The 23,642-nt window shown below is 41.4% G+C and overlaps 1 protein-coding gene across 6 annotated transcripts in view; it reads right to left on the bottom strand.

The window, feature by feature from the left end:
- Window positions 1-921: 921 nt before the first annotated feature.
- The window catches only part of ZNF106 (zinc finger protein 106), a 63,338-nt gene continuing 40,617 nt past the window's right edge, over window positions 922-23,642 (bottom strand). For all 6 annotated transcript variants that reach the window (XM_054716307.1, XM_054716306.1, XM_054716305.1 and 3 more), the window contains 13 exons: window positions 22,797-23,114; window positions 18,947-19,724; window positions 18,250-18,305; window positions 17,511-17,656; window positions 16,002-16,136; window positions 14,588-14,704; window positions 12,195-12,386; window positions 11,684-11,746; window positions 10,549-10,668; window positions 9,193-9,264; window positions 8,315-8,386; window positions 6,340-6,486; window positions 922-4,680 (listed from right to left, as the gene is read on the bottom strand). In XM_054716307.1, coding sequence (XP_054572282.1) covers window positions 4,624-4,680; window positions 6,340-6,486; window positions 8,315-8,386; window positions 9,193-9,264; window positions 10,549-10,668; window positions 11,684-11,746; window positions 12,195-12,386; window positions 14,588-14,704; window positions 16,002-16,136; window positions 17,511-17,656; window positions 18,250-18,305; window positions 18,947-19,724; window positions 22,797-23,114 — 2,273 coding nt within the window. In that variant the 3' untranslated portion in view covers window positions 922-4,623. The remainder of the gene's footprint in view (window positions 4,681-6,339; window positions 6,487-8,314; window positions 8,387-9,192; window positions 9,265-10,548; window positions 10,669-11,683; window positions 11,747-12,194; window positions 12,387-14,587; window positions 14,705-16,001; window positions 16,137-17,510; window positions 17,657-18,249; window positions 18,306-18,946; window positions 19,725-22,796; window positions 23,115-23,642) is intronic.

The following is a 23,642-nucleotide window of genomic DNA, read 5'->3' as shown; positions in this document are numbered from 1 at the left end:
AACCTCCCGCGGTTCCTCCCCCCATCCCTCCCCTGGGTGGTAGGCCCTGTCCCTCCCCGAGGCCATCAGGCACTGGTAGCGGCGCGGTGGCGAGGGAAAGAGGAGGGGGGGAGGCGGGGAACTGCGCAGTGGCGGGGCACCAATGGCGACGGCAGCGTCTGGCATCCATTCCTTCTGTGCCCGGCCCAGCAACCATCGCCGCCTCTCCCCACCCTGCCAGGGCCTATAGGCCCCAATCAGCCAGCCCCAGGTCAGCCTGGTCCCAATCGGCCCTGATGGCTGGCCAGGCCTAGGGACCCTACCCGTGCATGAATTTTGTGCACCGGGCCTCTAGTCCTATATAATAAAAGCCTAATATGCTAATTGTCCATCCAACCATTTCACCAGTCACTATGATGTGCATTGACCACCAGGGGGCAGACGCTCCAACTGGTAGGTTAGCTTGCTGCTGGGGTCCAGCCCATCGAGACTGGGTAAGACGGGTGGGACATGCCCTGGAGCCCTCCTGCGGTCCTTCCTAGCCCCGATCGTACACTGGTGGGGTCCCTTGGCCTGGCTTGCAGGGATCGGGCGGAAACCGGCTCTCTGACATCCCCCAAGGGGTCCCAGATTGCAAAAGGGCACAGGCCAGGCCGAGGGACCCCACCGGTGCACAAATCCATGCACCAGGCCTCTAGTCTAAGTATAATGGAGCAGAAATGTAGTTTTTAATCTTAGCTCCTTCATTAATTAATTGACCTCTGTGTATGAACTTGAACAAATCCTTAAATGTAACTGTTTGACAAACTTATCTGGCCCGTGGTCTGTGGCTTATCTATAACCACTTGTGTTTCCTACCCAATTTTCTTCTTAGTCTCTATAGCAACATGGAAAAGAAGGAGCTGGGCTAGGAAATGTGCAGATAAGGTAAAAAAAAAGTAAACAATTTGTAAAAGTACTTTATTTTCCTCTTGTATTTGCTTTATATCTTGCTTTTACAAAGTTATGAAGTTCACAGGTTTATACCAAAATGTAAGAAGGCTAAGCTATTTGCTTATAAACATTTTTGCAGTCAAATGTCATCTGATTTCACTTTTCTAATCCATATTCAATATAAAAAATTCAAATACCAGGCATGCTAGAGCAGCTCTAGGGCACGTGTTTCTCTTAGGCAGGAGGAGGATTCTCAATAGCCTTTCCTCTTTGACTCCCCCTTTCCCAATCCAATTGGGCTACTACCTTGAATTTAGAGCAAACATGGGAAATTTTAGTGCATGTGGCCCCGCAGGGCCGCACATGTGGGAGTTTGAGGTGAGGTTAGGGATTACTGTATGATAAGCGGTAGGTGCGGTTTACATCATAATTTCACACCCACTAGCATATGGGACTCAGTATAGCCCAAATCACCACCACAGCTCCTATTCCTAGTCATTAGACAGCTTCTTTGCAATCCTGAGGGTCCTGATGATTTGGGGCAGGGACGAGATCACTATTATCAATGTGGCAGGCATGGCCTTCCCAGCAATTCTAAAAGCTCTCCTTTAGACAAGAACAAAATCTGTCCATCAGTGTATATTAACTGCAGTTATTTGAGCAAACCAGGGGGAACGTGCTGTTCAAATATCACATCACAATATACTTTGATCTCCCCTCCAAGAATTCTCTTCCATAAAACATACCATACCATTCCACTAAATGTTGTACACCTACTCCCACCAAACCATCCACATACCTAGTCACTAAAGTTGTCCACTATATAATCTACCCAAGACCCCCAAAAAGCAAAAACAAAGAAACCTTTGTTCAGCAAATAATTACTTAAACAGCAATGATTTTGCCTATACCTTATAGGTAGGTCAGGAGCTAAACACTCAATTGCTAACTCTTCTCAGACAGAAAAAACTTCTCTCCACCAAAGCTGGAGTGTGGTAGCAGTGACGTTCTCTTCAAGGGGCATGAGATCAAAATAATCCTTTGCTCCTAAAAGTTTTGTTTGCATTGTGTTCAACTGAGTAGAAGCGTATGCCAAAATACATTTTGAACCTGATTAAACCTTTAGGATAAAACTTGAAGTGACTGATATTATATCAGAACAAACTGCCATTAAAAGACTAGCATATGCACACAAAAGGATTTACACTAGGGTTTCCTTGGCTTCTAGCCGTTAGAAGTAGGCACACATAATTAAAAAATAATGTTCTAAAAAATGGCCTCCGACTCCTTATAAGAAATGAGTCAGGTTCTGTCAGGTCATGTAACGGTTTCCTTTCTTCATAAAGTACTAAATACCAGAGTTTATCCAAATCCCTGAGCCACAGCTCTTCTCTGAGGGGGACAGAGGGCTAGAATCAGTCAAGACATCAAAGACGACTTAAAAATGGCCAAAATTCTGCATAACTTTCCAGACACTTTAAAGTAGTAACACAACCATATGTAAGCAGCCAAGATGTTTACGGTGCATTTATTTCTAAACAGAACTAGAACAGTGCGTTTAGGATAACACACTAACCTGATGTTAAACAACTTTTACACATCCTTAAAAACATCATTGCTACTGCTTCAAAGGCCATTTCTATGAAATGAGGGAAAGTATTCCAAGTACAGGTGCCCATCCGTACACACATGTACAAGGATCATTCCTATACACAAAGGCAGGCAGACTGCACAATTCCACCAAAGTGAAACCCAAACTGGTTCTTACTGACTCTACCTGCAAAGGTTCCCCTCACTTGCCCAACACCTGCCCTACAAAGCTTCACCACTCTCGTCTTTGCAGACATGTCCTCAGGCAGGACAGAAGGACACCTATGCTCCAGTGCATGCAAGACTTTCTTAGCACACTACCCAGCCATCTTAGAAATGCTGCTTCACTACCCAGAGAAAAATGCCAGGTTTGGCAATAAGTCCAAATATGCTTTCCTGGGAATTTACCATTCCCAAACCCACAGAACAGCTTGGCTTCTCTGGTCACCTGTACAGGAAATGGAGGTAAAAGGGGGGGAAAGTTTCATAATCTCATAGAGAAACAGCACAAACAGTCTTGATGCAATAGGGTTCTCTCTGGTCTCTCTCAAGTGTCATGTAAATCTCACATGTGTGGTTAAAAAAATTTTTCCCATTCACAAAGACAGAAGTAAATAGCTGAGGGGCCATTCATGATCTAGTAGTAGCTCCTTTAGTAGGTCTTAATCTTTTGGATCCAGTAAAAATCATTAGAGCCCTCCCTGGAAAAAAAGGACACATACTTCGTCTTGCATACAATTTCAGGGGGTTCGCATACCTTCCTGAAGCCTACCCACGAATCCCCAGTGAAGTCCTCCTGCCCTAGAGCCAGAGTGAAGGAGACATGTGAGCAGATGTGTGTGCACCAACAGGAGTGGGGAGAAACCTGGATGCTCTGCCATCCTAGAACATAGTAGGATTTGTCGTGTGGCCCTGTGCTGCTCTCCCTTCTCCTATCTCCCTGAAGGACCTTTCAAAGTGAACCCACAAACAAAGAATGAAAAGCAACACTTCTACAGCTTCTCTTCGAGTCCAGAGAAAAGCCCAAACAAAGCAGTCTCCCTAAGGCTTCGTCAATGTGGCTGCTCTCCATGGACAGGTGGTCTTTACCTTCACCAGATTCCACTCTTTCTTCCCAGCTGGTGGAGAGGTGAAGGCAAGACAATGGTTTTAGAAATCAGTTCCTAAGAAGCCTGCTTGAGGCCCTAAAAACTGAATTTAGATGCTTTATCCTAACTCCCCTATCTTAGGTGCTGCAGGTGAGTGCAAGCGTTCTGTAGGTCTCAATCCCACAGCAGCCTTGAGAGTCAGAAACTGCAAAGGGAGATAAAGGCTGCACCTCCAGGTCAAACAGCCCGGCAACCCCTGCAGCAGTGAGTGCCCAGGTCTAACAGCACCATTTCAAGTGGACATTAGGTCTGTGTGCTGCCTTGAGCCAAGCACTCCAGCAAAACTTGCAGAGGGTCACTGGGTAGCACTGTCTGTAAGGACTTGCCATTATGTGATCTGCTGCCTCAATTCCTAAAACAGTCAGTAGAGCAGTCACTCTAGCTGCTAAAAATCTACTGTGTCTTCCTTTACATTTAGAGCCAGCTCTGTCATCTACAAAGCAAGAGAATATGGACACACACTAAACATAATTGTTAAGAAGAAAACTATTTGCTTCCAGTTTAAAATACCCAGTTATTATAAGCAGAAAAATTAAAACTGATCTTAAAAATCTAGCATTTGAACAAACTGGTACTTAAAGCTTGACTACAAGTTTAAACCATCATAAGAACATAAACTAAAAATCACAAACTTGAAATCAGTAACATGATTAGGATCAAATCAGGTAACCAATTCAGATCTGCATCTTTAATAAACATCTGGAGAACACCAGTAGCATAAATTACAATATGCCACGCTGTCCCAGGAGTATGGTTCCTTAAAATCTGTTTAAATCTGACAAACCTCCAGCAAGATCTTAAAGTGTAACCTATCGTCCCATAGAGCTGCTCAGACTTACCCTAGTGGTAAGTCTGGCTGGTAATCACTTTCTCCTTCCCCGCTTCACAGGGGAAGGGAGGAGAGTGGCCGGTGTGAGGGGCCAATGTGAAATTCGTTCAACTAATGACTTCCCAACATGGGAGGCAAAAAACTTCATGAATCAACTTTACTGTCATCCTCAGCATGTCGTTCAATGTGTCCTGTAGCATCCTAGGAATAAAGGGAAAAGGGCCCATGAGAGAGAAGTTGGAAGGACAAGAGAAAGTCCAGCCAAGGAGAGCTTTCGGAATACATTCTATGTTCTACACATGAAAGGCAGTTAGGACCCAGCATTCTTCATTTGAAACCTCATTATGCTACCCTCAAATCTATGAGTAATAATAAAAAGAAAAATCCCTCGGCTCTCCCCATCCTATCTAATAAAAGAGTAATATGCAAATTAACCATCACTCCACTATGCCCACCAGCCAATCAGGAGTATGCAAATTAACCCCAACCAAGATGGCTGTGGCCACGGAGCGAGCAGGAGGGAGGCTTGGGTTTCCCCGGCGATGGAGGAAGCCAAGCTTTCCACACATCCTGGCGGGCCCAGGCCTCCACTCAAGGCTACAAAGTTTCAATTATAGAAGATAAATAAATCCCAACAGAAATGGCTGCCGCCATGGAGCCAGCAGGAGGCTTGGCTCCGCTCCAGGCTACAAAGTTTCAATTGTAGAAGACAAATAAATCCCAGATACCAGGGCCTCTGCTTGGGTCGCCGGTGGGGGGGGCGTGGTCAGCCTGCAAACCACCACAGGCCCCTAGCCCAGGCTGCCCCATTCCCCAAGGGAACCCCCACCCTGATCTGGGACACCCTTCAGGGCAAACCAGCTGGCCCCCACCCATGCACCAGGCCTCTATCCTATCTAATAAAAGAGTAATATGCAGATTGACCATCACTCCAACACACAAGATGGCTGCCCCCAGGTGGTCAAAGATCCTGCCCCCATGTGGATACAAGATGGCCAGCAGGGGAGGGCAGTTGGGAGGGACCAGGCCTGCAAAGGAGGGCAGTTGTGGGCAATCAGGACAGCAGGGGAGGGCAGTTGGGAGGGACCAGGCCTGCAAGGGAGGGCAGTTGGGGGCGATCAAGCCTGAAGGGGAGGGCAGTTAGGGGTGACCAGGCCGGCAGAGGAGGGAAGTTGGGAGTGACCGGGCCTGCAGGGAAGGGCAGTTGGGGGGGGACCCAGGCCTGCAAAGGAGGGCAGTTGTGGGCAATCAGGACAGCAGGGGAGGGCAGTTGGGAGGGACCAGGCCTGCAAAGGAGGGCAGTTGTGGGCAATCAGGACAGCAGGGGAGGGCAGTTGGGAGGGACCAGGCCTGCAAGGGAGGGCAGTTGGGGGCGATCAAGCCTGAAGGGGAGGGCAGTTAGGGGTGACCAGGCCTGCAGGGGAGGGCAGTTAGGGGTGACCAGGCCTGCAGGGGAGGGCAGTTAGGGGCAATCAGGCTGGCAGGGGAGCAGTTAAGCATCAATCAGGCTGGCAGGGGAGTGGTTAGGGGGTGATCAGGCTGGCAGGCAGAAGCAGTTAGGGGCAATCAGGAAGGCAGGCAGGCGAGCAGTTGGGAGCCAGCAGTCCTGGATTGTGAGAGGGATGTCCGACTCCCCGTTTAGGTCCGATCCTGGTGGGCAGTCGGACATCCCTTGAGGGGTCCCAGATTGGAGAGGGTGCAGGCTGGGCTGAGGGACATCCCCCCCCCCCGTGCACGAATTTCGTGCACCAGGCCTCTAGTTTATTATAATTCTGAACATTCTAACGAGGCAAAAGGTTTCCAAACCCTGCTCCCAGGGGTCAAATGACCTCAGATTGACCTCAAATCCCAATGATGTACCTGTTTGGATCCTTTCCTAGCAGTGAAAAAAGCATCACAGTTCTTCCAGCGACATTTCAGAGTCTGAAAGTTTGGGTTTGTATGGTCAGTCAGCAAATGTTGTTTTAAGTGATCTACAACGCCAAATATCAGAGAGCAACCATGCCACTGGAGGGAAATAGAATGAAAAAGTTAAAAAGGGTACCAGAAACGTGCAAACAGAACATTCCTACTTGTATACCATAAATGTGATGGAAACCAAAAATAAGCCCCTTATTATTTAATTTATTCTTGGCTAGCAAAACAAAGCCAGAGACAACCAAATTAATGATCAATATGACAAGGAACCTTGAAAAGACTGGGAAGTCTTCTGACATTTTGGTATTTTAAAAAGACAAAGCACTAAGTTAGCCAGTACATCGTTAAGTTAGTAAATATGTATAGACAAGTTACAATAAATTTCAGTTTCTATCATACTTATTCTTTTTTTTTTTTTAATATATTTTATTGATTTTTTACAGAGAGGAAGAGAGAGGGATAGAGAGTTAGAAACATTGATGAGAGAGAAACATTGATCAGCTGCCTCTTGCACACTCCCTGCTGGGGATGTGCCCGCAACCAAGGTACATGCCCTTGACCGGAATCGAACCTGGAACCCTTGAGTCCGCAGGCCGACGCTCTACCCACTGAGCCAAACCGGTTTCGGCCATACTTATTCTTTATCTTGCCATCACAAAATGAGTTCTTTGTCCATTTATTTAAAAAGACAAAGAGCGTTCCTGTGATACTGAAAGGGCTGTTTTGAACAATTCTAAGAACTACTGTCTTGTAAACTTAAAGCTAAAAGTGCCTGATTAAAAAGAAAAAAAAATTGTGAAAATATGTGTTGTAGAAAACTGTTTGCCATGGAAGCTGGCTTTCCACAAAATCTTTATCATCTGAATCACAGTCTTGTGATGATCTACTTTTTTTAAACTATAATTTTACTTCTCAATGTGACTAGATTCCAATCGTTAGTCAGAAAGCATAAGGACTCTTTGTCTTGGCTTTTTCCCTACAGGCTTGCTTGTAATAAATCTTATGATTCTGATTCTAACATGTTCATTTCTAAAATGTAATACCAATTTGAGCATTTCCTCTGTCAGTACCTCCCATCTCTCTAGCTTTAAAACCAGACAGTATTTCCCCCATTTCTCTAGATAAGCTAACTCTGTATTTGTATACTCTGCATCCTGTTACACTAGATTTGCTTTTCTTCAATGAGAAGACTAAAAAGCAAACAGTAATGTGTAAAAAGCTGCAAAGTAATTAAGCTGTGGACAAGCCCAAAATCAAATTTTAAAATGGAGTTTATTCCATCAATCTGAAAGGACGGTTAGGGTTTAGGGGGAAATAAATTCAGTGTCATAAACTTTTCTTTGGTCACCGATATTAGAACTGATGAAACAAATTAAGGCTTATAAGGAGTAAGTGTGAACATTTTGAGGGTTAATCACCTGCACCCACCCCAAAATAAAAACTACGCAATTTAGCCTAGAAAGCTGAAGTTTAACATTTCAAGAAGACAAATTTTTATTTGCCTATCCCCCCCAAAACCAATGAGAACACAAACCAAACTATTAATATGTGTAATCCGTAAGGAATGGGTGTAGATTGGGTAGGTAAGGAAAAGAAACACTTTTACTTTTTCATATACTTATGCATTGTTGATATATTTGTAAGAATGTACTGATTTTATAATAAAACAAAATAAAAACCAACAGGTAGATAACCTGAGTGGAGGGTATTTAAATATACCTCATTTCCAATCTTAAAACAGATTTTCCATTAAAGAACTATAGAAAAGCATCAATGTACATTATTTTAAAATAAGCTTCCTTGTCCTATAGTAGAATGCATAAAGTTGATGCTCAAACAGAAAAAAGCTACCCTGATGACAATGAAGGTCTATAAATTAGCCTGGAGTTAAGCAACTCCGAACAGTTTCATTCCTTACCCAGCAGCGGTAATTCTGCATCAGATTTAGCCTCACGGCCTGAATACTGCCATCGTAACAGCCAGTATAGATCTGGAGAAAGAGGTTTATCATATCAGACCAATACACACACACCAAAACACAACTATGAAACATCCTCAAAATAAGAGTCAAAAGCTACTTACAGCAACTTAAGAAAATACTGACACTAAACCAATACCAGCCCCACGGTACTACAATGGGAAAGTATCCTCTAGATCTTTTCTTCTGGGCCCTTTGAAGCTGTGCTCCTTCCAGAGCCGCTCTCGGGACACTGGCCGACAGCAAAACTGGCAGGGCTCAGAGGCACCGCCTACACTTTAACGGGCGCAGCTCTGGCTTCCACTGCGCACTACGTATTAGGCATCTGTATTTCATTGGAACACAGGGTTCTACTACTCAGAGTCTGAAAAACCATCCATTCTTGTTCAACCTCATAATTTAAAAATAAAGTAAGTCAAGGATTAGCAGGGTTAAATGAGTTAGCTTCTACTTTTAGGCATGCTATAACTATGTCATACTAGCCAAAACTCCTGGCTCCGATATTCTGTTCAGATCATAATGTCTCTGGAAAAAGCACACTCTTTTTTAAAAAACATCTTAAATTTATCTTCTACTTAATGGTGCTATTAGATTTTTATTGCAATTATTTAGCTATTAATAGAAAATGAAATATTCAACAATATTACTAGGTTTTATCTTGATAACATTATGCCAAGAAATAGAAAGGCAATCAATAATGAGGCATATCAGAAACAGATGACATTTTTGGAAGTGACAAGTAGTAACATTATTATCAGTTTGTAGAATTTAGTAAATACATTCAAAGGCAAATGTGTGACATGGCAAACAATACTCACCATACTTTTATGAATGGTCATACACATAATCATGTCTTTGTGTCCTCCATAAACTTGCAATCGATCATGGGACTTAGGGGGAGGAAAAAAACAAAAAGAGAATTAAGGTTATTTACACCTTGTGTTTAATCAGCACAGTCCCTGAAGGTCTTTGGCAGGTTTAAAACTACACGTGAGGCACCTGAGGATATGTTTTTGGTTGTTTTTTTTAATTGATTTTTAGACAAGAGAGGAAGGAGAGAGAAAGAGAGAGAAAAACATCAATGTGAGAAACATTGATTGGTTGCCTCTAGTACATGCCCAGGGATTGAATCTGCAACCTGGGTATGTGCCTGACCAGGAATCAAACCTGCAACCTTTTGGTGTATAGAATGATGCTCTAACCAACTGAGCCACCCAGCCATAGCTCAGTAGCATTTTAACAGAAATATAATCTAGCCCTAGCTGGTTTGGCTCAGTGGATAGAGCATGGGCCGGCGAACAGAAGGGTCCTGGGTTCGATTCCAGTCAAGGGCACGTACCTTGGTTGCAGGCTCCTCCCAGGCACAGGCCCTGGTCAGGGTGCATGGGAGGCAATCAATTGATGTGTTTCTCTCACTTGGATATTTCTCTCTGTCTATCCCTCTCTCTTCCACTCTCTCTAAAATCAATGGAAAAATATCCTGGGGTGAGAATTAAAAAAAAGAAAAGAAAAAAATATATAATCTAGCTCTAGCCAGTTTTACTCAGTGGTTAGAGTGTTGGCCCATGGGACCGAAGGGTCTCGGGTTCGATTCCCAGTCAAGGGCACATACCTCGGTTGCTGGTTCAATTCCTAGTCCCGGCTAGGATGCATGCAGGAGGCAGCCAATCAATGTGTCTCTCCCACATCCATGTTTCTCTCTCTCTCTCTCCTCCCCTGCTCCTTACCTTCCACTCTCTAAAAATCAATGGAAAAATATCCTTGGGTGAGGATTTAAAAAAGAAAAGAAATATACTCTAATGGCAATCTTTCTAGTAAGTCCTCCTCCTAAGAGAGGAGCTGGTAATTGGAATTAATACAACCAATTTCTGTAGTTTCAAAGTCTCCAACTTCAAATTGCATTTAAGGAGAACTAGATGGGTTTTAGAGACTGCAGTTGCTGTCCAGAAACCATTTAAATTTTGATACCTATGAGGCTGACTGACCACGCATCCCAGAGCAGCGTTTCTGAAAGCACAGTCCATGAATCAGCTGCTTCATAATTACCCAGAGTGCCTGTGAAGAATGCAGATTCCTGGGTCCCAACCCAACCTTACTATATTAAAATGTCAACATCAAAACTAAGTAGACAGTCTCCCCAAATCATTCAAGCAAAATACTGGATCTAATTCTACCTGTAATTCGTAGACACGAACAAACTTATCCAGGCAAGCAGTCACCATCACTTTTCCTAGGATGTTCACCACAGTCACTGCATGATTGTGACCTTTATAGATCCGCACGAGCTCCCCAGTCTGCATCGGGAGAGAGAGGAGTCAGTAGACTTTCCAGATATCTCCCTACTTTGAGATTTATGATTCTCTAATTCTAAAAGTCTTAATTCTGAGGCTTCTTGTACAACCACATAGCTATACTAACTTTAACAGCTGAAGTACTCTCACAAGCATTTGTTACTCACACAAAATATATGAAATGTATCCTGATGAAGAAAACTTAGCGTCATAGGAAAAGAAGGGTCACAGCTCAATGTGTATGTATTTTATAGCTTTCGAAGTACAGCTGACCCTTGAACAATGCAGGGGTTAGGGGCGCTGGCCTCATGCAATTGAAAATCAGCATGTAACTCTTGACTCCCCCAAAACTTAAGTTGTCCCTCAGTATTTATGGAAAAATGGACCCAATACCCTAAAGATACCAAAATCCTAGGTTCAAGTCCCCTATATAAAATGGCATAGAACAATGCATACAGTCAGCCCTCCACATCTACGGATTCATAATCACAGATCAAAAACAGTACAGGTATTTATTGGGGGGAAATCCACATATATATGGACCCAAGTAGTTCAAACCTGTAATGTTCACAGGTCAATTATATTTTCACTTTTATCATTTCATTGGATCTGGGTAAGTCCCTGAGGACTTGGACTATCCCCAGGTTTACAGACCAGGAACTGGGCTTCAAAGAGTTGCCTCTATGACGTGAGTAGAGTCTCTCAGCTGTTTTCATTAGTTCTATTTTAAACTATATATGATATCCACTTTCTTAGCGCCTCAGATGCTCAATTTATCTCATTTAAATGCAGCATTCAAACTAAACCTTACATAAACTTTGAGTCTGTCCCCTATTAAAAATTTTGATGAGGTCAGAATTTCTAAGGTGCTCAATATTATCTAAGAGCTCATGCATAGTGATTATTATTAAGCCTCTCACTGGAAAAGGGGCTTAATTTACATTGTAGGAGATCTGATGAATCCTTCAAGCTTTAACCACCACTCTATTAAAGATTTCTTTACACCAACAGTGCTTACATGAATGTTGTGGGCATGGACTGACTGATCACTGGAGCCACTGAACACAAGGTCATTCACCACCTTAAAGAAAAGAATTCAATGAGTTAGATTCGGTACAAGGTTCTGAGTTTCCTCTGTAACTTGCAATGTATATTGGTGAATTCTAATTTTGATGAGCATAGACTAGTTATAAACCAAATTTCTCAAATTTTCTGAACTGGAACTCATGTCCTATTACCAGGTACTCTGATGAATTGACAGTGTATTATTGGGTCTGTTACCTCTTCAGAATGATTATAGAGAAGGGCATTAGAATATATCTATATTCTATAGTAAAATACACTTTTATAGTTTCTAAGTTAACATATTTTAAAAAAATAGCACATCCCTTGGTGACCCAGGCCTGAAGAAAAGGATTGTAACCTTGTTCCTCTTTTCTAAATAAGGCATTAGACAACAAAGAAAATGTCATTCAAACCCTTCTATTTGTGCCAGACAACTAGCTCCTGTTCTCCTGCACTGTACTTGCCTTCATGCAGAGAATAGTTTTGCTGTGGCCCTCCAGAGTTCTGAGGAGGAGTCCATTCCGCGCATCACGTACACTAATGGTACAGTCATAAGACCCCACAACCAGCAGCTTTCGGGCACCTTCCTGAGCTGTGGCTAGACAGCTAACTGCCCGAGGGCCATGGCATTCAAAGATTTCGAGTCGTTTGTTGTTCTGAAAAAAAAAAAGTCACCATTATACGGAGTAAATGCAACTTAGCTGGTAAACCTCAAAATCAACTAACCCAAATCACTCCCTTAACACAAACTCTAAATTCTATTACCTGTACTTAAGTCCTCTTACCCATTCCCTCATCTTTAACTTCCCACCTCTGCCATTCCTGTGCCAAGTCTGTGTTCGTGACTCTCTCCACCCCATTCCAGCGGGGCAAACTCTCACCGTATGAGTTCATTTCTAACTTCAACCACACTGTCCTGATCATAATTGGAACCTGGTTCTCTTTTTATGCCCTCCCTCCCTCACGATAAGTTAATGATAATGAATGATCACCTTTTTTCATACTCTAATATATTTTCTATGTCACAGTCCCAGGAACTCATTCACTATTTTTTTTCCCAAAGTTGAGAACGACTTTATCTTAGACAATTTCAATAAGAGTCTGTCCTTCTCCACGTCTCTGCTATTCTGATGTTCCTGACTTCTAGTTCTATGGCATCTTTCCGGACATCTTCTAGTGGAGCACAGAAGCCTTTGTATCAGTCAGAGTCCCATGGTCACATCCTGAATTCCCAAACATTCCTTTCTCTCAGATTTCAGACTTGTTTCCCTCATCCCACACCAATCTTGTCATAAAGTCTCCCACTTCCCCAAAACCTCAAAAAATGTACTTGAGGTGCATGCATGGGGCAAAATTCCCAGAAACTAAATAAGCACAGAGCAGCACAGCTGGGGGCCCACAGAGCTAAGCAACGATTTCAGCCGCCCAGAGGTGCTAGGAAGACAGACTGAGAGTTCGGCCCAATGGTGGAAAGAGCCTGGTAAACTGCCCAAGCACAGCATTCTAGGAGTGCGGCCTATCAGAAAAGGCCCAGCCCTAACAAGGCTTCAAAATTCACATCTCTGCAGAGTCTCAAATCTCTGTCTTGAGGTCCATCTTCTCTGGTTTTTCAACCATTTAAAGAATATTTGAATTTCTTGTCATCATCTTTCAACTAAGATGCTCCTAACTTCTATCTACCTCCGATACATTAAGCTAATAAAAGAGAAAAGAATTAGGTGATTATCATTAATTAAAATAGTTTAAAATTCTTTCTTCTTTATTTCTATTGCCCTAACCAAATCTAATCTAGGCTGTTAGCACTTCACATCTGGAATACAAAAACCTTCACTAATTACCCTTCTATGATCTATTCCGATCAAGTGAACCAAATAACTTGGTGCTTGAGTATATGTGCTAGCTTCTTAAAGACAGAAACCATGATGTATTTTACAACTCTTACATGAATGATACTATAATTGGGTGTAACATAGTAAACATTCTAATATGTCTACCATGCTGCCAAAAGATGACCAGATGACCTTGAGATATATCGCTACACATAGTAGTAACCAAACCCATCAATTCCATCTCTTAGATTCCATCTCTTATCCATTCTCTTCTCTTCATCCTTAGTCTAACCTTTCATGTCAGCTTCCGTTAGAAGGCCTCCCTGCGTCTACTATTACCAATATTTTCCAATCTTACCAACTCCAGAATGACTTTTTCTAAAATACAAATTGGATCATGTATCTCATACATTAAAACCTGCAAAATGAAGTCCAACTTCATTAGCAAAGCACACAGGGTCATCAAGAATTGGTCCCTACTCATTTCCTAAGCCGCATCCTGGGGCCTAGCACGTAACAGATGCTCAATAAAGGTTCGCTCAACAAATGAATCTATCTTTGAGTTAGGAAAGGATGAGGTCACGTGGGCATGAAGACAAACTTTGACTTAGTAAACTTTACAGAACAGGCTACCCTCATGAAACCCCAAATCAGTTCCAAACCACATCAGTGTCATACTCAAAGGAATTTAAGCTCACTTTTCAGGGTGTCATTCCTAAAAATGAGATAGACTAGTTTAACTTGTGACTCATTATTTGACTCCAAATCATCAGGCTCGGTTTAAATTTAGTAGAGTTACATTTTGGTGCTGGCACGCTTAGGTCTGTACAGACAGAATGCAGGATCTTATATCACTTACACCCAATGATAACAGTTTTTGAGTAGTGGTTAATCCGTTGCTTTCTCACGTAAGAAAACAAGAAAATGTCTGTCTTCCACTCCTTCCCCAACAATCTCTTTCTTTCCACACACACCTCACACTATTTTCAGTGGCATGGGAACTCAGCCTTCTCGCCCCAACCACTGACCTCTATGTTGAAGGTGACCACAGTGCCATTTGCTAGTCCTGCGTAGAGGATTCGCCATCTGCTGTGAAGGCAGAGGACGCGGTCGTCCAGCTGTAACTGCTCCACACACTCTCGCGTCTGATAAAAGCACACAACACCTAATCAGCAGAGGTTAAGCAAGCAAAATGTGAAACCCCCTTCTGAAAGCAGAGTATGAAATGATTTTATGAGGAAGAAGTAGTATCATCTATTTTGTAGAAGGCCATCTTAGATATTTTTTCTTCTTTGAAATATGTGGCCAAAGACTCTCAAGCTGTAGGTAATAACAAAAACAAATGTAAATTCTATAATGTAACCCATATTTCTAATATGGAATGTAGAAATTCATCAAAGGGCACTAGGAATCGAATATTAACCTCTTAAATTAGGTAGCCAAAGATAAAGTTAAAGCTGTACTTGACCTCTAAAAGGAAAATTATAGTTGTATATGTAATTGCATTAATGAAATATGTGCTTTCCTGCAATTGATTCTCTATTTTAATAGCTCCCAAGTGTCTCGTTCAAACCAGTGTCAGGTTAGCCGATCCATAATTACCTATGCCTTTAAAATATATAGAACCCCAAGCTTCACATCCAATCACTAGATTCTAATTCAGTAGGCTCTGGATTATGTATTTTTTTAAATGTCCTTAGCAATTCTGATGCATATCCAGGTTAAACAAGCACTGTTTAATCTGACCTTCAAGAAACAATTTTGATAAATTTCCAGAACTGGGTTATATTAGCAAATTTAATTACCTAGAACCTAGAATAGGGCCAATAACACACTAAGTGCTCAAGATTTGTTGTTAATGATACCAAGCAACTAAATGCCCAAATGTAGCTTTTAAAACAGGTTTGGACAGAGATGTTAACATTAAGATGGTTTTAAGTGGGTAGGATGTGACAAGCTGTGGGTAGAATGAAAAGCTGTGGGCTGTGAAAGCCCTTGTTTTCTTCTCCCAATCTTCTCTCATACCTAATCAGTCTTTTAAAATTTTCAATTTCTCCCATAAAATTACAAATATAAATGCCACACATGAAGTTGTAAAAAAAAAAAAAGACAGTAACTGTTGCCTCTGATTAGTGCAATCTTTTTGTAATTTTATAGAGGAAATTGAATTCTATATAATGATTTTTTTTAAAAGAACTATTGGCACATGCAATATGAACTTCAGATATGTACATGAACTTCAGATATTATGGTGAGCTAACGCTAATACATGCAGTATTGTTTATTTCGATAAAGTTCAAGCACAGACAAACTCTATAATGATAGATGCAAAGAGAAAGTGGGAAGAAAGAAGCATCTGTCTCAATGTCTCCACTCTACATAGTATAAACACAGCCAGAGCCGGTCAATATTATCACTTTTGATTTCTCTGAACCCGCTTACCTTAACATTATAGCAGCGAATGGTGTGATCACTGGAACCAGTGTAAAGGGCAGCATTCTTCCCAGAGGTCTGAGTAACCAGGAGGCAGTTCACTTTCGAAGTATGGCCCTCAAAGACACCAATGCATTTCCGACTCTAAAGTCAGGCACAGATCAGATTATTACTTATGGATATAGAAGGATCAGATACTGCCTTTCCTCAGCAAAAAAATAATAGTTCACTGCTGCATCCTCAGTGCCTAGGAAAGTGCCTGGTACACAAACAGTGGTCAGTAAACATGTGATCAATAATGCCCAGCCAGTGGTCACATGCAGTAAGGTACTTCCAACTATGTCAGCTGAGTCATACCAAAAAATACTTAGGGCAATTCACTATAAGGGTGGTAAGAATCTTAATTAAGCCTAGGGCAAGGCTCTCCAACACACAGACCAAAGATCTACCAAATCCAAACTGAGGCTAATTACCCAGACAAATTCCTGCATTTGATTCAGTAGCTTATGAAAATGCTCCATAATATTCTAAGACATGTCAGGTGTCATCACAGGTCCTAGTAGTCCGGGTATGGTTTCGTAAGGGGACAGCCTAATAGTTATCTGTGCTATCTCTGAGATCTATTTAGAATATACACATATGCATATACTTATCTTGCAATTCAGAGTTAGAGCCAATCCCCCAAACCTTACACTCATACTTCCTGGCACCACTGCTTCTTTCCATCAGTGATCCCTTTTGACCCTCAGGCTATTAGGCTAAAGGAACCTATATACTTATTGCCTACAGCAAACACATTTTCTTGGTCCATCATCTAACCTTTTGATTTTTCAGGAATTCAGCCGTTTTAAATACGCTCACAGAGTTTGTTCGGACAACACAGTGTTCCTAAAGTGTCTTGGCTCTCATTATTGACAAACAGATTTAGTTTAACATACACCGAATTCAACTCTCAAAAAGTCATTCTATGGAAATTCAGAGAAATGGGCATTAGATTATACTAAGTGTGTGTAGTGGAAGACTGTTGCTCTCTTTAATCACTTGCACAACTAATCAACTATCAGGGGAAATGCCTCCTCTAATACTTCCCCAGGATTCTTTTTACTCCCCTATTTTACAGCAGCCATGCAACTGACCTCATCACAAACTCCAGGGATCTGACTAGCCCACGTCTATTGTTGTAATCCCACCTTCCTTTGCCAAGTGCCAAGTGCTTATTCAGGGAATGATGCCCGAGACCCTTGTTTGGTAGTGGGAGGAAAAAGAAACCTCAGCAGCTCCTGGATCTATTTGTGAGCAGGAGAACACCTTAGGAAGAGGTGATATGAAGAAGGTGAGTGGAGACACAGAATAAAATCAAGTTCCCAGGGGCCCTATGGAGCAGCTGGACCAACTTTATCTAAAGTTAGTCTAAATCCCACCCATATCTAGACAGCAAATAAATTCCCCTATTGCTATGAGTTGGAGTTTCTAAAACCTGCAACTACCAAAAACATTCAAATTGCTGTATCAACTTACCACCAGATTATAAGCTCGCACAGTTTTATCTGCTGAACAGGTATATAGTAAATTCCCAAATATCTGAATTGCATTCACTGCAGCTTGGTGCCCCTCAAAACTCCCTTCTGTGGGCTCATCATCATCTCCTGGCTCTGAAGATATTTCTAGAAAACAAGAATATGTTTCAGAAACATGTCTACTGTGTCTGAAAAGATACTCAAAAATTAAAACAATTACATAACATCATGGTGGCCCCTGAGTTCTCCTTAGAGTTCCTTTTGCAAAATACCACGGTTTTCATTAAGATCTTCATTATGAAGATTTCACAGTAAGAGAAAGCAGGGAAGGCCTTTCACTTAAGAAAATGATACTTGTATAATGAGTTTTTGAGTGATAATGAGTTTTTGAGTGAGTTTTTGAATGAAGGCACCAAATATCTGTCACATACAGTTATTTCATTGAGCAAGACATTATTCTTTAAGCAGTTCTCTCTCAAAGCAAAACCCCTGGAGCCAATGAAACCTTAATACTAAATAACTGAATAGATAGGAGAGCCAGGTAAGAGAGATGGGCGTAAGAAACTGAAAAGTAGGATTTGAGGATTTAGGAATACCATAACTGCTGGTCAAAGCAATCCTCTTGGTGCTAACTCCTACCCCCTATTCTATAAGTATATTTAAGCAGATTTAAACGCTGGTTCTAACATTTACAAGCCTTTTCTCTGTGGTAATTTAAATAAAACAGAACAACCAAATACCTGAAGAGTTCTTCGATCCTTTTATGGAGGAGATCACGGTCTGAGTTTCTGCCACACTACAAAACAACAGCAAAAGTCTTCTTAGCATCTGTGTGAACAGGACAGGTAGCAAAACCTAAATTTTCCTGACTCAAAGTATTCTTCTAATCAATGGGCAAAGTAGCAATGATGAGATCATTTTCCCACCTAAAATTTCTATATGAAAGGAAATAAAAGTTAAAAAAAAAAGTACAGTAAATATTTATAACACAAATGAGAAAGCAGCAAATCTCCATTGCCAAGTTTTTGCCAAGATCCACATCTGCAATGCCTACCGATTTTCTATAAATTTGATTCTTTTAAAAGTTCTGAGTCATAACAGAAAGTTCTATTTTTTTTTTAAGAAAAGAAGAATGGCCCCAGCGGGTTTGGCTCAGTGGATAGAGTTTAGGCCAGCAGACCAAAGGGTCCCAGGATCGATTCCAGGCAAAGGCACGTACCTCGGCTGCAGCCTCCTCCCCAGCCCGGGCCTTGGTCGGGGTGCGTGCAGGAGGCAACCAATCAATGTGTTTCTCTCACATCGCTATTTCTCTCTCTTTTTCCCTCTCTTTTCCACTTTCTCTAAAAATCAATGGAAAAATATCCTCGAGTGAGAATTTTAAAAATGAATAAAAGGATGATGAAAACTGTTCTGATTGGACCAATACAACATCCCTACCTTACAGGGATACCGTCTTTATAGCGAGTGCCAATCTCACTGGTAGAGCTAACTTCATCACAGCCAGAACGAGAAGTTTCTAATGAGTGTTGCTCTGTGCAGTTCCAAATATCCTTCTTCGATGGGCTGTCTGGCTTCTCCTCTCCAGATTCGGAGGAATCAATGGCCACTACTTCTAACTGAGGGTTAGGCAGTTCCAGGACTTCCAGAGAGGAGTCACTCTCTGGCTCATCCCTGACACTCTCTGGTTCGAGTCCAGTTCTGCTATCTTCCCAGGTGGAGGTTGTTACTTTCCCTCCTTTGGTTGACTTTCCAGTTTTCACTTTCCTCACAGGTTTAGCAGTAAATACGTCCTGTTCGGTGTCACTGTTCTCAGGAACATGGGCGGCTCGCAGAGTCTTCTTCTTCCGGAGTTTCTTCTTTTTCTTGTTCCCCCGCGTTTCAGCTGATGTCAGAGTAGACTCTGCTTGTTCAGGCTGGTCGGCGGGAGAGAGGGACTCCTTCTCTAAAGGGGTCTCTGCAGCAAAGAACAATCTTGGAAAAGAACTGGTACAGGCTTCAGACCCGCTGTTGCCTTTGCTTGGCTCTTCACCTTCTTTATTTATGCTAGGAAGACCAGCTGATGGGGAAGAGAGAGCATTTCCCCCGTTTCTGGTGCTTCCTTGCTGCACAGAAAGCCTCGGTTCTTGGCTGGGCTCATGGAGAGTTTCTGTTGGCTCTGACAAGGACAACGGTGCCGTGAGGGATGCATCACCTGAACGACGGTCACTGACCTCTCCTGAATAGAGAAGGAAAAACTTATGGCACCTTTTTGTGTCTGCTGTTTATAGTCATAAACTGCAATTGTTTGTTCCTGGTTGACTCTCTAACAAATAATGACATTTCAATGACATATTAAACCGTGGCTTTGAAAGCTGTTCCCTCACCCCCTCCATTTCCCATAACCGACATAAATGTCTATTACACCACTGAGTACACTCTGCCTTGCTCAATCTCAAGAATAACACGCATGTTTTATACCCTACAAAAGCTCCTTATGGGCAGGAATTGTTTCTATCAATCTTTTTTCCTTGTTTCTTATTTGAAATATCCACATACTGAACATCATGTTCTATTCTTAGCAGACACTAAAGTATCTATTTAACCAAAGTGCATTTCTTCTTAATTTTCACTATGCATTTTACCTGTACATCATCCAGTTTAGCTACATACTAGTAGTTAAAAAGTCAGCTGACTTAAAAATGTCTTTTTTCTTTGACTTAGTTATTTCATGTCTATAAATTTAAACTGATGAAATAATCACATACTCAAAAGACATATATAACATAATGTTACACAGAATCCTAAAAACAAGGAAAAACAACTAAACATTGAAAGGAAATTAAATAAATATTGCACATCCAGATTATTATGCAACTTCTCAAATATTATGCAACTAGTAAAATAAAATATTTTAGATGAATTATTTTTATGACACAGGGAAATGACCATGACACATTAAATAGAAAAAAGCCAAGTTATAACAGACTACAATTTGTCCTTTGTATAAAGTCCACATGTACACACAAACATGTAAGATTTAAAAAAAAAAAAAAGAAAGAAAGCCCTGGCCAAAGTGGCTCAGTTGGTTGAGCATTAGCCCATGCACCAAAAGGTAGCCGGTTCAATTCCTGGTCAGGGCACATACCCAGATTGTGGGTTTGGTCCCTGGTTGGGGTGTGTGTGTGTGGGAGGAAACCAATCCATGTTTCTCTCTCACACTGTTTCTCTCTCTCTCCCTCTCCTTTCCTCTCTCTCTGAAATCAATAAAAAACGTATTTTTTAAAAATCCTGCCCTAACCGGTTTGGCTCAGTGGATAGAGCATCGGCCTGCAGACTCAAGCGTCCCAGGTTCAATTCCGGTCAAGGGCATGTACCTTGGTTGCGGGCACATCCCCAGTAGGGGATGTGCAGGAGGCAGCTGATCGATGTTTCTAACTCTCTATCCCTCTCCCTTCCTCTCTGTAAAAAATTAATAAAATATATATTTTTAAAAATAAATAAAATCCTTCCCTACTCTGATATCATAAAAAAGACTGAAATAATACAAGTTGTCCCAAAAAAATGTATACACACTTTGAATGATTATAAAGTCAGTGTTTATTAACATACAGTTCATTTTCAAAATTTAAAAGAATCTACAGAAATGAATAATTTTTTTGTTAATGCCTGTTTTCAAACTGGTGACCGTTCTGGTCCAGGCATTGCTGATAAAGCGAAGCAATGGAATCGCAAACATCAAGAATCATTTCGTTCGGTATTTGCGCGCCCTCAATCCGTCGACTGTTGCTGGTTTTGTACCGTAAACTTTTATGTATCCCCATAAAAAAAAGTCTAGTGGCACTTTAGGATAAATTTTCTTTGGTCAAAGCTTAGTCTGGCTTCAAATCAGTTAAACCTGAAAAGGAGTGAAAATTAGGTGAGTGTATACATTTTTGGGGGACACCCTATACATATAACATATTTAGATTTCTAGTTTCCCAATTATTTACAATGAACATAAATTAGAGGATTTTTTTATTCTTAAATTTTTAAATTGATTTTAGAGAGAGAGGGAGGGAAGGAGATGGAGAGAGAGAAAACATCAATAAGAGAGAGAAGCATCAATCGCCACCTCCACTGGGGATCAAGTTCGCAACCTGGACATGTGCCCTGACCAGGAATCGAATTGGCAACCTCTTGGTGCAGGGGATGACGTTCAACCGAGCACACCAGCCAGGGCAACATAAATTAGTCTTACAATCAGAAAAAAAAAAAAAAAAATCGAATTAAAGTTGTTTTTTAAAAATTAGTTTAAAAGATCACTATATTCTTTATTACTAGTTTTTTCAAGAAAACACTAAATATCACCCATATAAAAGTAACAAAATTCAATATGAACGACAATATACTGTATTTTCCTGTGTATAAGATGACTGGGCATATAAGATTTTCCTGGGTTAAAAAGTTGTCTTATATGCCGGAAAATACGGTAGTCCAATATATCTAATCCATTATATCTAATCCCATCAATATAGTCCAATATACCGTATTTTCCAGCGTGTAAAACGACTTTTGAACCCAGGAAAATCTTATACGCCCAGTCGTCTTATACGCCGAAAGTACGGTACATTTGATACAGATATCTAAATTAGTGTTGCAAGAGGTAGCGAAATAGAGTAATTCTTCAGAATTTTTATTTTGGCTTAAAAAAATCACACAATGCCAGTTTGTTTACTTTTTATTTAACTATTAATATAGCACCATTGTGGCTATGCAAATTTCAAGTAATATTTTAAGTTGCTCAGAAGTTATTTTCAAATAGTAACCAAGTAAGTGTTATTTTATGTGAAGACTAAAACTAAAAACCTTGGCTATTTCTCACAACCATTCAAGTTCCTATTAGATGATTCTTAACCCCAGAGCCCCCTCTACCTTTCATCATGGCTATCTGGTTTCTCAGGTTTATATTAACCCTGGCTTGTACTTTAGGTGATAAAGACAGTCAAGTGCTAAGAAATTCAGAGAAAATATCTTATCTGACTGAACAACATCAACCTTATTTATCACCCCAGAACTAAATAATTCTGCACCAATCCTAATAAATGGAACTTTTTAGGTGCTAGTACAAAATCAAATAAGTAATTCTATATTAGAGAAAATTAAGGAAAAGTTATTAATATTTAAATAATTCTCCTGAGTGAAGAAAACCTTAAGAAAAATTAATTGTATTAACTTCAGTTTAATGAACAAGTATAACGTTACATCACTGATATAAAATTGCCCATTACAGGGTTGCCCTTAAATCAGAGAAAAATTTACATACTATTACCTTGTAGTAATTCTTTGGACACATTGCAAGGAGAGCCTTGTGACACAGCATTCACATTATCTTCTTGTTCAGAAGACATAGGTTCTTGTTTAATCTGAATCGATGAGTCCGGAGCAGGAACACTGCCATGGGCTGGGAAAGTAGGAGATGTGGGTACTTGGCAAGGGACTCCTGTGGATGATGGAGGCTCCAGAAAAACTGGGAAGAAGGGAGTAGGCAGCAGCGTGGCATCAGCAGATGTCTGAGATCTACTGCTCCTCTGTTCTCGCGTAAGGCTACAGGGAACCTGGTATGGGCGTTCAGAAGGTTCATATGTTTCTGAAATGGAATACGTACATACATACAAAAGCAAAAATGTTATCTGAAAAGTCACTTGTTCTTAGCCAATATGTATTTTTAAAGATTATACAAGAATTTAAAGGTTCTCCTAATTCTTCAAAATAGATTGTCATAGCTACAAAACCAAGGCTATAGACAGAATAGGCATTAATAATCTAATTTTTCAGATTTTAAGTGACTTATCCAAAGTCATCCTATCTAATAAAGAGGGAATATGCAAATTGGCCATCACTCCAACACACAAGATGGCCACCACAAGATGGTCAGCATGGGAGGGCAGTTGTAGGTGATCAGGTCAGCAGGGGAGGGCAGTTAGGGGTGACCGGGCCTGCAGGGGAGGACAGTTGGGGGGGCCAGGCCTGCAGGGGAGCAGTTAGGGGCAACCAGGCCTGCAGGGGAGGGCAGTGGGGGGGAACCAGGCCTGCAGGGGAGGGCAGTTGGGGGGTGACAAGGCCTGCAGGGGAGGGCCTGTAGGGGAGGGCAGTTAGGGGCAACCAGCCTGCAGGG

This window comes from Eptesicus fuscus, chromosome 5 (assembly GCF_027574615.1).
Source record: "Eptesicus fuscus isolate TK198812 chromosome 5, DD_ASM_mEF_20220401, whole genome shotgun sequence".
In the NCBI taxonomy this organism is placed as follows: domain Eukaryota; kingdom Metazoa; phylum Chordata; class Mammalia; order Chiroptera; family Vespertilionidae; genus Eptesicus; species Eptesicus fuscus.
Note: the sequence above shows the minus strand (reverse complement) of the source record. Positions and strands in the feature narration are given on the sequence as shown.